This window comes from Protopterus annectens, chromosome 8.part0, assembly GCF_019279795.1.
Source record: "Protopterus annectens isolate FY-2018-M chromosome 8.part0, PAN1.0, whole genome shotgun sequence".
Classification (NCBI taxonomy): domain Eukaryota; kingdom Metazoa; phylum Chordata; order Ceratodontiformes; family Protopteridae; genus Protopterus; species Protopterus annectens.
This window is the reverse complement of record NC_056741.1, coordinates 316,376,509-316,389,987: the sequence shown is the minus strand read 5'-3', so window position 1 is coordinate 316,389,987 and position 13,479 is coordinate 316,376,509. Positions and strand designations below refer to the sequence as shown.

Genomic DNA, 13,479 nt, shown 5'->3' with positions numbered 1-13,479 from the left:
TATGAACAATGATGAGTTGGGAAAGTCTCAAAATGTTTATTAGTTCTAGCCAGTCTAGTTGCTGTAGGTTCTGACAATGGTGAGTTCTAAATGGGTTCCCTGTGGCAAATCTGGCTATATTTAGTTTGGCAAGATTACTTTTTTTCAGGTTAGTGTATATGGGTGAAGCATAAAGGAGAGTTGAGATTAAATGGGAGTGGGCAATTGTAGTTCTGGATTTTGGTGTTAAGAAGGGTTTTATTCTATATAACGAGCCCATTTTGCTATTTACTGTTTGAATGGTGTTGTTAATATGCTTATCAAATGTGAGGTTATTCTTAATTGTGATACCTAACAGTTTGGTGGTAGAGTCTGCGGATATAAGGGTACCATTATTTGATTTAATTGTGAAGTTTATAGGGGAGGATTTACTGCTAGGTGTAAAGAGCAAGAGCTTGGTCTTATTAGCATTCAAAAGGAGGCGCCGTTGCAAGAACCAAGTCTCTACTGTGCTGAATGCTTTCTGGGTTAGGGAATGTAGTTCAGATGTGGAGTTGGCATATTGTATGCAGGTGGCTTGAGGGATTGCTACATGGAGGTCATTGATGAACAAAGAGAAAAGAAGACGTCCTAGAATGGAGCCCTGGGGGACACCAAGGGAGACGGGCAGGTGGGAAGATAGCTTATTTTCCCAGGGAACTGCTTGTTGCCTATTAAGGTAGGACTTGAACCAGTAGACCGCCTTGGTGTCTAGAGAGAGGGATTCTAGGGTCTTTATGAGTAGGGGGTGGTTGACCATGTCAAAAGCTTTGGATAGGTCAATGAAGAGTGCTGAAGAGAGGCTGTTATTAGAGTTACAGTTAATGGAGTTTGTGAATGAAAGGAGAGCTATGGTGGTACTATGAAAAGGTCTAAAGCCATGTTGGCAGCTAGCTAAGATGTTGTGTTTGGTTAAGTGATTTATTAGCTGATGGTGAATACATTTTTCCATAACCTTTGCTAGGGGGTGATAAGAGAGCTATGGGCCTGTAATTGGAATAATCAGTGGAGTTACCACCTTTATGTAATGGGATTATATGGGAGATTTTCCAGATGTCTGGGATGATTCCTTCATTTATGGTTCTGTTTACAAGGATAGATATAGGGTAGGCAATGTATTTAACAGCCTTTTGCAGGTATTCTGAGGGTAACTGGTCACCAGAGGGGGTACACATGGCTTAAGCTTTTGGATGATTTTTTGGATGCAAGTAGTAGGGATAGGTTGTAGTTGGAAGGTTGGTAGAGTATCAAGTAAGAATATAGGGAGACTAGAGTTGTCTGTGGACAGTTGACGGGCTACAGACTGTATGGTATCTGTAAAGAAGGAATTGAAGGCGTTGGCAGTATCCTGGGGGGAGTTATCAGCACCTTGTGGAGATGGTGTGCTAGAGTTTCCAGGGTGTAGGAGTCTATTTATGCCTGACCAAAACCTTTGTGGATTATTAAGGTGAGTTTGCTGTAATTTGCAATAGTAGTTCTTTTTGTCAGAGAGTATGGCTTTTTTTGTGATATTTTGCAACTGCCTAAAAGTTTGTTGCTCATGGGTAGTTCTGGAGGATCTCCATTTAGCCCACGATTTGTTCCTCAGCAATATATTTTGCCTGGTGTCTTCTGACAGCCAGGGGGCTATTTTGGACTTCACTCTAATAGACCGTTTGGGTGCATGTACGTCCAGGATTGTTAAAAATTTAGAGTGGAAATATTTAACAGCTTCTTTGAGTGGGAGAGATTTTAGAGGGTTCCAGTCAAGGGCATTAAGTTCATTTTGGAAAAGTACAGGGTTAAAGTGTTTATTGGACCGTGAGATCCTGTACATGGGGGAGTTGGGGATGTCATTCTTTTGTCTTATAATGTAAGTTAAAGTATGAACACTTACATCATCTGGCAAAGTTCCTACTTTATAAGTTTGTTGCTGTCTGTTAAGTATCCAATCTAAGATACTCTCTTTTTTGTTTGGTTTGTTAATCCTATTAGTGGTGGTAATTGATTGAATCCATGAAGATTAATATGTGAGGAAGGGTTGTCAGTATTGACGCACTTCCAATCAGTATTGAAGTCACCTAGTATGATTGTTTCTTGTGGGAAATTAGCAGATACCCAACTAAGACTATCCTCGATTATGGTGCTATTATTATTACCAGGAGGTAGGTAAATGCAGATGATGTTTAGGGATTTGCTAGTATTGAGTTTATGCCTAGAAATAAGGACTTCAGCTTTACTATCTTTGGGGGGGGGGGGATAAAAGGTAGTGAGGAGATCTGTAATCCAGTTTTAAACAGAAGGGCTACTCCTCCACCCTTTCGTTTAGTTCGGTCAAGTCTCAATATATTATAACCTGGGGGAATTATTTCAATATCTTTAGTGCTTGGTTTTAACCAAGTTTCTGTAAGACAGAAGACATCGAAGGAATGAATGTCAAGAAGGGCATGGAGATGGGCAACTTTGTTGTTGATACTGCAGATATTAAGATGCCCTATTACTAGGGAGTTGGTGAGACTGGTCAAGGTAGGTAGGGTGGAGAGAGTGTTGCTGTAACATGTTAGTGTGGTAACATTGGTTGGGTCTGGGTTTGGATGGATGTCACCATCATTAAGGGTTGGAGCTTTTGGTCTATAATCTGGGTTATAAATGTAGCTAGTTAGGTATTTTTGTTTCCTTACATTGGAGGTATAGAATTTGATATGTGTGAGGCGATGGTATTTGGATAGTAGGTAGCAGGGAGTGGATGTGGTATTTGATTCAAAGTGTGTAACAGTAGAAATATGAATAGCTGTTTGTTTTGGAGAGTAGTTGAAGTGGAAGTTTTTCACCTTTTCAAAGGAGGTGAGGAGATCAGCAGAAGTGATGAGTGGTGTAAGTATGGCTATAAGTAGTAGCTTAGTTTGGATGGTTTTATTTGTTGTAGGCATATTGCAAGGATTACCTGTGCAAGTACAAGGTTTCATGTACAACTGTAAAAGAGGTTGAGCAGGGATAAGGGAAAAGTAGAAGAAGAATGCAGGATAGAGTCTAGATAGAGAATTATATGGTAAAAGGAGAAGGGAAAAGTACTTAGCGTACAGGTGCTAGATAAAGTTGGGATAAGGAGATAGGTAATTGAGGAGGGATGTGGCTAGGTTGTCCAGATTGGTTGGAATAGAGGATAGGTAGGATAGTGGGGAGGGTGTGATTTGTGATTTGCGAAGTACAAGTGTAGGAGTACTGGGGGTGGGAAATGGGGGTAGGAGAGCGGAGTGAGCCCGCAGGGGAAATGAGAGACTAGAAAAACAGTGTCAGTCACTGGGACACAGACCCAGTAACAGCAGCCCTGCAAGAGGCCTCTAATGAATCAAATCCACATTGCAAAGTATGTTTGCCAACCTGTTCAGCAGAATGCATTAAATCCTGTAATTCTTTATTTTACGCACAGTCAGGAATCAACATTATTTTCTGTTTAAGCAATCCAATAACATGTTGCTGATACTTTAACAAATGAAACTGGCAGTTTAAAGCCCTAAAGGCCAAGGTTACAGAATTGTAAACCTTCTTAGCCATCTATCCAGCGCCCTGGAGTCTCTATCAGAAGGGGTAGGATTTTTAGCAGTAGAGGCCTTAATGCACTTGGGTACCTGTGAAATAGTCTTTGGATCCTCAATAGGATTTTTAAAAAGGAACTTGTGTGAATCAGGAACCCTCTAATATCTGTCAGGTGTTCTGGGAGCAGGAGGCAAAGAATCAGGGGCCAAACTAGATTCCGAAGAAGGATCAACAATGTCTAGTACAGGAGTAATAGCTAAAAGGCTTATGCTGAGGCAGGAGTAAGAAATCTCTAAGCCTCTTTTCTGAATCAGAAAAATCCTGGCTTTCCCAGTGGAAATGCTCCCTTAGAGTATGTAAGGTTTCACCAAAAGAAAAATCCTCTGAAGGGGATGCAGAGGGAATAGAGTCCTCTGCATCAGAATCCTCATAAGTAGAGAAGGGCAAATCCAGATCATCAGAAGAATCAGAAAAATCAGAATCCTGGTCAGAAGATTCATAAACAACTTCAGTCCTAGGTCTCTTAGAAGGGGGAGGTTGGCTTCCACTGATCTTCAGCCATTCTTATCATTTGTTTTTTAGGCATAGAGGCCTGAGCATGCGGCCTAGGCGTCTGTTTTTTAGGCATGATTCGAGATTTAGGCCTAAATGAAGAAGGAGGCATCGGTTTAATATGCAAGTCCGTAGGCCTGAATACACCTGCAGAAGCCGATGCCTGCACAGCGGCTCTGGACCCATCCAAGGTAGAGACATCCATGGGTTCCATAGCTGAAGCATCTCTCGGCATACTGGACTCCGAATGGGTCTCAGTAGAGGCCTGCGAATCAGAAGTAGCGAGTATTAGGGGCTGAGAAAGCACCTCACTGAGTATCAGCGAACTGACGACTGGCTTAGCAGAAGCGTCATCAGCAGTTTTGGACCTCGGCGGCCTGCCTCTGGCTTTAGCTTTGCGTTTTTTCAAAATCCCGGTAGTCGGATGGCTAACCGACGACATTTCTGGATAATTAAACAGAGAACCGAAATATTTAGAGGCAAAAATATACAGACGATGGATAGTGCGCTGATTAAATAAAGCACAAAACCGACAGCAAGACACATCATGGTCAGGGCTTAGGCAAGGAATACAGTACGAATGAAAATCTTTATGAGGTATTTGTTTTCCACAAGTAATGCAATTATTAACTTTTACTGACATCGGTAAGGAGCAAGAAAAAGTTTCCGCAATGGGGTACTTACCTTTAGTTGAAGACTTCGGTTCTGAAACTCAAAAACGAAAATTTCAGGAGTCGGCCGACCAGCACTTGCGAACTGCTTCAGCTTCAGGCACCGCACAGCAAGAAAGACTGATGTAATGGTGTCGGCTGCATGTTTTATACCCTTAACGACCTGACGTCATGGAAGAAGGGACAGCAACTGACAGGACCAAAGACTTTGTTACTCAGGCCGACTGAGGGCTACTGCAAGCAGATAACCAAAATGTAATGACTGCAACAGTGAAACAAAAAGAACATCTGGTTGAAGAAGGAAACTACAGTGCTAGATGAAGCAGGAAAGATGCTAGACAACAAGAGATGGGAGTCAAAAGATTATAGAGCAGAAAAAACAATTACCACAAGAAGTCCCCCAAGACTGCTCAAGAGAAAGAAATAGGAGACTGCAAAAGAAAACTGCCCAAAATTTCAACTAATGGCTCAATAAAGAATATGAAGCCTGTAGGATATTTAACAGAAGCAACAGTAGCAGCAAGAAAGCCTCAAGCAGACAACTCCGGTTAAAAATAAACAGATCAGTAAGTTGTCAGGGCAGTGCCAAATACTGGTGAAATTAGTCTGGTGATCATCAAGGCAGAAAACAGCACTATCCAACAGTAGTACAAATATGAAAGAAAGGTATGAATAAGCCTGGCAGCCAAACACTACTATCTTGCCTGTGTAGTAAAGCAATCTTGGCCAACAAAGCTGCACCTCTCTAAACTGTAAATGCACTTGGTTTGGATCTGAGACACGAGTAACATGTAAAGCTGTCTCAAAACAACACAAAGAAAATTAACTAAAAAAGAACTTATTTCCCTTGCTCTATTATTCCCTTCAAGAGTTCCACCAGTTTCTCCAGTTCCTGTAGTTTTGCCAAAAATGGTAAAAAGTACAGTTGTGTACACTTACCATAAACATAGATGTTAGAGTGTATTCACTGTTGCAGTCATTACATTTGGGTTATCTGCTTGCAGGTAGCCCTCAGTCGGCCTGATTAACACAGTCTTGGGTCCTGCGTTGGTTGCGGTCCCTTCTTCCATGACGTCAGGGGGTATAAAACATGCAGCTGACGCCATTACATCAGTTTTCCTTGCCCCACATGTCAGGTGCCCCCCAATGGGAAGCAATTAAACATAAAAGTACAAAGATATACCTCCAACAAAAAAGCAAATACACCAAAAAGGCTTTTAAGCATAGTAAAGGAAAGGAGAGGTATAGCCGAAAGAAGTTAGGGGGCTGGAGGGAGGGCAACCAGTACTGCAACAGTGAATACACTCGAACATCTACATTTACGGTAACTGTACACAACTGTACTATGTTCTTCATGTTTCACTGTTGCAGTCATTACATTTGGGTAGATTACCAAAGCTATGGTTGTGAGGAGGAATTTAGATAGCATTAGAGCCAGCTATAAGGCCCTGCAAGACTGCAGTGGTAAAGCCAGCTCTAGATTTAGAGAAAATTGGCAAATGATAATGCTTGGTGAAAGTATGTACAGAACTCCAGGTAGCAGCTTCTACGATGCCCTTGGTAGGGATGCCTCAGAGAAAGGCTGTAGAGGTAGATGCGGATCTGGTGGATTGAGATCTGATCCCCTGGGGGATAGGTTTTCCATGGTGCTTATAGCAGAAATGAATGCAATGGCTTATCCATTTTGAAATGGTTTGCTTTGAAACAGCCTTCCCCTCTGCCCCTGCAGCAAATGCCACCAGCAGTTGTTCAGATTTCCTTTGAGGTTTAGTCCTGTCCAAGTAGAATCTAAGTTGTCTGTGCACATCTAAGGAATGCAGTATCCATTCCCCTTTATTCTGTGGATTGGGAAAGATGGCTGGCAAATGAATGGACTGATTAAGAGCCACACTGGATACCACCTTGGGCATGAAGGATGGATTGGTTCTGAGAGACACCCTGTCCGCATGAAAGAAGGCCTGTAATTCAGATACCCTTCTAGCCGAAGTGATTCTAAAAGGAAAGCTGTTTTCCAAGAAAGAAATTTTAAGTCTGCAGTAGCAGCTGGCTCGAAAGGAGGTAGAATGAGTTTCTCCAAGACAAAGTTAAGGTCCCAGGGCTGGGGTTGGAGCTCTCCTGGGTGGTCTCAAATTTTTGGCCCCTCTGAGGAACTGCTTGAGCAGTGGATGAGAAAAGAGGGGAGGTTCTGTGTTATAATGAGCTGAAATGGTTGAGGCGTGGATTTTAATGGAGGAAAAAGACAGGCCCTTGTGAAGCATCTCAGTTAAGTATTGTAAAATCTGAGGTAAATTGGGCGCTGCTGTGCTCAATCCCATGAGATTGGTTCCAGGCACAGAATCTTTTCCATTTTTCAGCATAAGATTTTCTAGTACTAGGCCTCCTTGTCTCTAAAATGATATCCATCACAGGTTTGCTGAGGGATGGTAAAGGAGAGTAAGTAATTAGCCAGGCTGCAAGGTTCAGTGTTGGAATCAGAGGGTGCAGAATCTGGTTCTCCTGCTGAGACAGCAGGAAAGGAGTCTGAGGCAGGTGCCATGGAGATAACCGTGACACACTGCGCAGTAGGGGGTACCAGTGTTGGTGCGGCCAGTCTGGAGCAATCAAAATCATCCTTGGTTTGTCCTGTTTGATTTTTAGTAGTACTTTGGAGAGCAGAGGTAGAGGGGGGGAAGGCATAGACTGATAGGTTTTTCCAGCTGAAGGACAGAGCATCTACTTTCCAGGCTTGTTTGTGGGGAGTCCTTGTGCAAAATTTGTCCAGTTGGTAGTTCTGGGGGAGGCAAACAGGTCTATATCTGAGCTCCCCCATTTGCTTGTCAACATGTTGAAAATCCTTTGTTCCAGTTTCCACTAGTGTGGGTCCATGAGGTTTCTGCTTAGTCCGTCTGCTAGTGTATTTAATTTTCCTGGCAGGAATTGAGCTTGTAGGTGCACTTGGTAGCTCAAGGCTGTGTTCCACAATGCCATGGCTAGTCTGCAGAGGGGGTAAGAATGTGTACCCCCTGCTTGTTTATGTACCACATAACAGTGGTGTTGTCAGTCTTTACCATTAGTTGTCCTGGAAGAATGTGGTCCTTGAAGGCTGTCAGAGCATTCTGTACAGCTAACATTTCTTTTTGATTGATATGCAGGTGCATTTGACTTGGGTTCCATTTGCCCTGAATGCACTTCCCTGCCAGGTGAGCCCCCCATGCATAGTCTGATGCATCTGTTGTTAGGGTTTGGGCAGCAGGCAGTGGTGTGAAAGGTAGTCCCTTGCTTTGGTGGCAGGCCTCTGCCCACCAAAGGAACTCTAGCCGTAGGCAAGGTATGATAGGATTCATTGTTTCTAGGTCTTGAGAATGTTGACACCATAAGCTTTTTAGATACCACTGTAGTTTCCTCAAATGCAGTCTTGCATATGGAATTAGAAGAATGCAGGAGGCCATGAACCCCAAGGCTTGCAGTATTTGTCTTGCAGATAGCAGAGTTTTTGTGGCCACTTGTTTGAATTAGATTGTCAAATTAATTTGCTTTTCTGGTGTGAGGTAAGCCATCTGGGAAGTTGTATTCAAGCTTGCTCCCAGGAATATAATTTGTTGACAGGGTACCAGGTGTGATTTCTTTTGGTTTATGGTGTACCCCAGACAAGTTAAAACCTTTTTTAAAAAGGCCAGATGATTCAAAAGTATGTCCTGGCTTTCTGCCTGAATTAGACAATCGTCCAGGTGTGGGTATATTTGAATATGTCTTTGCCTGCAAAATGCAATAACTGGAGCTAGGCACTTTGTGAATACCCTGGGCGAAGTAGATAAGCCAAATGGCAGTGCGTGTAACCTGCTTTGAAGGGTAGGTATCTTCTGCAAGATTCCCTGATTGGGATGTGCAGGTATAATTCTTTTAAATCTGGTGTTGCCAACCAGGCATCTTTGCCTAGCATAGGAAGTAATTGGTGAAGAGTCAGCATCTTGAATTTTGGAATCTCCAAAAAGGTGTTCAAAGTAGACAGGTCCAGGATAGGATGTCATCAACTGTCTTTTCTGGGTACCAGGAAAAGTCTAGAGTAGAAACCTTGTCCCTTTTCCTCTTCTGGTACCAGTTGAATAGCCCCCATGCTTAAGAGAGAAAGTACTTGTTTTTGGGCCTCTGCCCACTGATTCGGGGGTAGGTCCGGCCACCCACTTGGTGTTGGCAACGTGTGGAAGTGAAATGTGTATCCCTGGGACACTATATTTAAAACCCATTTGTCCTGGATAATGAGTTCCCAATTCTTTGCATGAAGAACAATCTTTTCCCCCAAAGGGGCAGTCAGTTGATAAGGGCTTGGAATTTTTAAAAGGAAGTCTGAGACAGTTTACCATGGGGGGACTTATTATTCCCAGACTTGGAAGTGGAGGCCCCCCACTGCTTAGTTCTGCGAGTCCCCTGGGACTGAAACCTAGGGTTTTTGATGCGTCCGGGTTTTGCTTGAGAAGACCTGAAAGGGGCTGGAAAGGACCAATTCTTAGAGGGCTAGTGCCTACTAAATCTAGGAGGCTGAACTTGTAAAAAATCTTTAACAGTTTGCGTGGATTTATCTTTATCTTCCATCTTTTTAAGAACTTCCACAGCCTTGTTGCCAAACAGGCGGTCCTGATTTAAAGGGGCATCCAACAATTTAGCTTTAACATGATCAGGCAAAGATTGCTCCTTAAGCCAAGCATGCCTTCTGAGCAAAGACCCAGTAACAGCAGCCTTGCAAGAGGAGTCTAAAAAATCAAAACCACATTGCAAAGTATGTTTTCCAACTTGTTCGGCAGAATGCATTAAATCCTGTAATTCTTTATTTTCCACACAGTCAGGAATCAACATCATTTTCTGTTTAAGCAGTCCAATAACATGTTGCTGATATTTTAACATATGAAACTGGCAGTTTAAGGTCCTAATGGTCAAGGTTGCAGAAGTGCAAACCTTCTTACCCCATCTATCCAGCGCCCTGGAGTCTCTACCAGAAGGGGTAGGATTTTTAGCAGTAGAAACCTTAATGTCCTTGGGCCCCTGTGAAATAGTCTCTAGATCTGCAATAGGACTTTTGAAAAGGAACTTGTGGGACTCAAGGACCCTGTAGTATCTGTCAGGTTTTCTGGGAGTAGGAGGCAGGGAATCAGGGGACAAACTAGATTCCGAGAAAGCATCATCAACAATGTCTAGTACAGGAGGAATAGCTAAAGGACTATGTTGAGGTAGGAGAAGGAAATCCCTAAGCCTCTTTTTTGAATCGGAAAAATCCTGGCTTTCCCAGTGGAAATGCTCCCTTAGAGTATGCAAGCTTTCCCCAAAGAAAAATCCTCAAGAGGGGAAGCAGAGGGAATAGAGTCCTCTGCATCAGAATCCTCATAAGTAGGTAAGGGCAAATCCAGACAATCAGAACAGTCAGAAAAAACAGAATCCTGATCAGAAGATTCATAATCAACTTCAGTCCTAGGCCTCTTAGAAGGGGGGGTTGGCTACCCCTGATTAGAGTTATTAAATCTTCAGCCATTCTTATTTGTTTTTTAGGCCTAGAGGCCTGAGTATGTAGCCTGGGTGTTGTTTTTTTTAGACATGGATCGAGATTTAGGCCTAAGTAAAGAAGGAGGCATCGGTTTAATATGCAAGTCCATAGGCCTGAATTCACCGTCAGAAGCTGGTGCCTGCACAGCAGCTCCAGACACATCCAAGTTAGAGACATCCGCGGGGTCCATAGTTGAAGCATCTCAATACATACCGGACTCCGAATGGGTCTTAGTAGAGGCCTGCGAATCAGAAGTAGCGGGTATCAGGGGCTGCAAAAGCACCTCACTGAGTACCGGCGAACTGGAGACTGGCTTAGGAGAAGCGTCGTCGGCAGTTTTGGACCTCGGTGGCCTGTTTTGGTTTTATCTTTGCATTTTTTCGGAATCCCGGTAGTCGGATGGCTAACCGATGACATTTCTCGATAATTAAACAGAGAACTGAAATATTTAGAGGCGAAAATATACAGACAACGGGTAGTGCGCTGATTAAATAAAGCACAAAACTGACAGCAAGGTATGTCGTGGTCAGGGCCTAGGCAAGGAATACAGTATGAATGAAAATCTTTGAGGTATTTGCTTTCCACAAGTAATGCAATTATTAACTTTTACTGACATCGGTAAGGCGCAAGAAAAAATTTCCCCAATGGGGTACTTAGCTTTAGTTGAAGACTTTGGTTCTGAAACACGAAAACAAAAATTTCAGGAGTCGGCCGACCGGCACTTGAGAACTGCTTCTGCTTTGGGCAACACACGGCAAGAAAGACTGATGTAATGGCGTCGGCTGCATGTTTTATACCCCTGACGTCATGGAAGAAGGGACAGCAACCGACACAGGACCCAAGACGTTGTTAATCAGGCCGACTGAGGGCTACCTGCAAGCAGATAACCCAAATGTAATGACTGCAACAGTGAAATACGAAGAACATCTGGCTACATCCTGTTGACTCCATCCTGAGACCCTCACACAGCTGTGACCATATTATACTCTCTTACCCTGGTTATCCTTCCGAAATGAAGGGACAGGATTCTCTCCTTCCTCCAAAACTGCCTGAAGTCGGATATTCACATGGTTCACCAGATGAGAAAAGAGTGCCAAGGTAAATGCAATGGCTGTACTGTATTGCTTTGTACCTGAAAATAAACAAAAAGCAGAATCATGTTAGAGGCAGTGTCTGTATATCTGAGCATAAAATGGGAAAAAAAAGATAAATCATCTCAGAAACAGTGCACTATGTGGAACAAAAACATACACATATCTTTAACCATGTACTATGCACCACACTTTTCAGCAAACCGAAGTTACTGTCCTAGTACAAAGTGTTGGCTGCTGCATCCAAAATTTAAGAAAGAAATCGGCAGAACTAAAAGCATATGAGAATTTTCTACATTTAAGTGTCTTCGAGAAACACTCCATTCTGAAGAAGGCCTTATCACTATAGCATTCATTACTCTTGCTGCACTTGGGGGGGGGGGTTCTCTCAACAGCTACATTGCAAGAAAACACCAGCTCTGACCAACATACCACTGTACATCATTTAGGGGCTTTTTTAATATCATGAGTACCAGTTCTTTCCCCTCAAGTATCACCCAAGAATGCCTTCATGATAGTTGCCCTGTGGTGTAGAAGGATAACACATCGCAATATACCCAAATTTAAAAAGCAGCTCACACATTGCATAGCATGTTCTAAAGCAACTCAGTGTCATTTACAAGTTCTCCAATCTCTTCCCGTTCAAAGCATATGAAGCTGTGGTCAAATGGGTATTAATGCCAAAAAAGAATATGGGCTACTGATACCATTACCTCAGTCCAAAGCTGCTGCAAACACAGAATGTCGTTTCATTTCCCTGGCAAGGCTCCAGGAACACAAATGTAGCTCCTTACAAAGGAAAACTGCCTCCCCAATACAGCTTTCAAGCTCCTTAGCTGCAGGTACTGTCCAACCCCTGCCTCCAATCTTTATCACAGATATATTATATACCCATTAAGATTCTCTATTAATAATTCTGTCACCTTAATCAGACCACTGTTTAAAAAAAAAGTCACAGACTGAGGAGACATTTCATGTTTCAGCCAATAATGAGACTGTAAAGACAGCAGGGCTGGAAAACTTACTGGACTTACACTGGGCAACTCAGTCTTTCCAACAAATGTCCAAACAACTTTTCTTACACCAAAAGAAGCAAATTCTAAGATCAGGCAAGCACTTTGGTTGTGTTTATTTGTCTTGGAGAATCAGCGGTTCTTCCTTAAAGATTACTTCTTCAGCCTCAAAGGAATCCTACAGGAATGTCCCAGGTGTGAAGCCTTATCTGGTTTTCTGGCAAAGGCATCACAAGAGGTTGGGAATCACATCTTCAGCAGCAAGTAATGCTACCAATTAGTCAGTGTGGTGCTGGACTTTTGGGGGTAAAATAATGGTTATTCAGCAACACTGAAGCTATAGAACTTGTGGCTGGGAACGTGCATCTTAAAACCTTTCTCTAGGATTGTCATCTTTCTGTTTCTATACACATTTTCTGAAACACGGCGCATCTGATTGGGAGCTATCGTTTCTCAAGGGGAATTATAGTCAAGCTGTAGATAGCTGGTACTGCATGTGTAACAGATTCACAGGACGATTAGCAATTTTGTCTTTAAGCTACAGCTTTTCAATGTCTTGGTTCATACCACTTATCACTGAAATGAGCAGTGGCAACAATGTGCATATGTAAGCATACCCCTCCCCCTTTTTTGTGGTTGTTTCAAGGGGAAACAAAATTCAGCAAGGCTACATTAGGTACTGTATTCCATATTTTCCAGAACTGGAAAAGTGGGTCTGTTCAAGAACTGTATACGAAAATAGGCGATTCATCAATGACAAAGCAGAAATTCCCTAAGACTCCAAGAGCAGAATACGTTTTTTTTTACATTTATTTCATTGAATTGCATTTCTTAGCACTTATAATTGTGCTACACAGCTAATCTACTACATTTTATACAGTTATAAAGCTTTTTTTTACTGTTTCACTGCATTTATGTACTGTTTTAACTGTATTTTTCATTGCTAGATAGTGTTTCATTACTGTAATTGCATTTTTTTATTGAAATACTTAAACGTAAACTGCTTTTTCATACTGAGAGTTGTACTTTGTGAGTGCTCTAACTGTGCATTTCTGAGCATTTTTGTGAGGTTCCTGTGTTCTAGTCAGGTAGCATAGTCTGGATAG

General features: G+C 42.5%; 1 protein-coding gene across 1 annotated transcript in view; it reads right to left on the bottom strand.

Annotated features, from left to right (window-relative positions):
* The window catches only part of SMG5 (SMG5 nonsense mediated mRNA decay factor), a 2,571,376-nt gene that overhangs the window by 1,440,617 nt on the left and 1,117,280 nt on the right, over nt 1-13,479 (bottom strand). Inside the window, exon 11 of the mRNA XM_044079814.1 lies at nt 11,264-11,401. Coding sequence (XP_043935749.1) covers nt 11,264-11,401 — 138 coding nt within the window. The remainder of the gene's footprint in view (nt 1-11,263; nt 11,402-13,479) is intronic.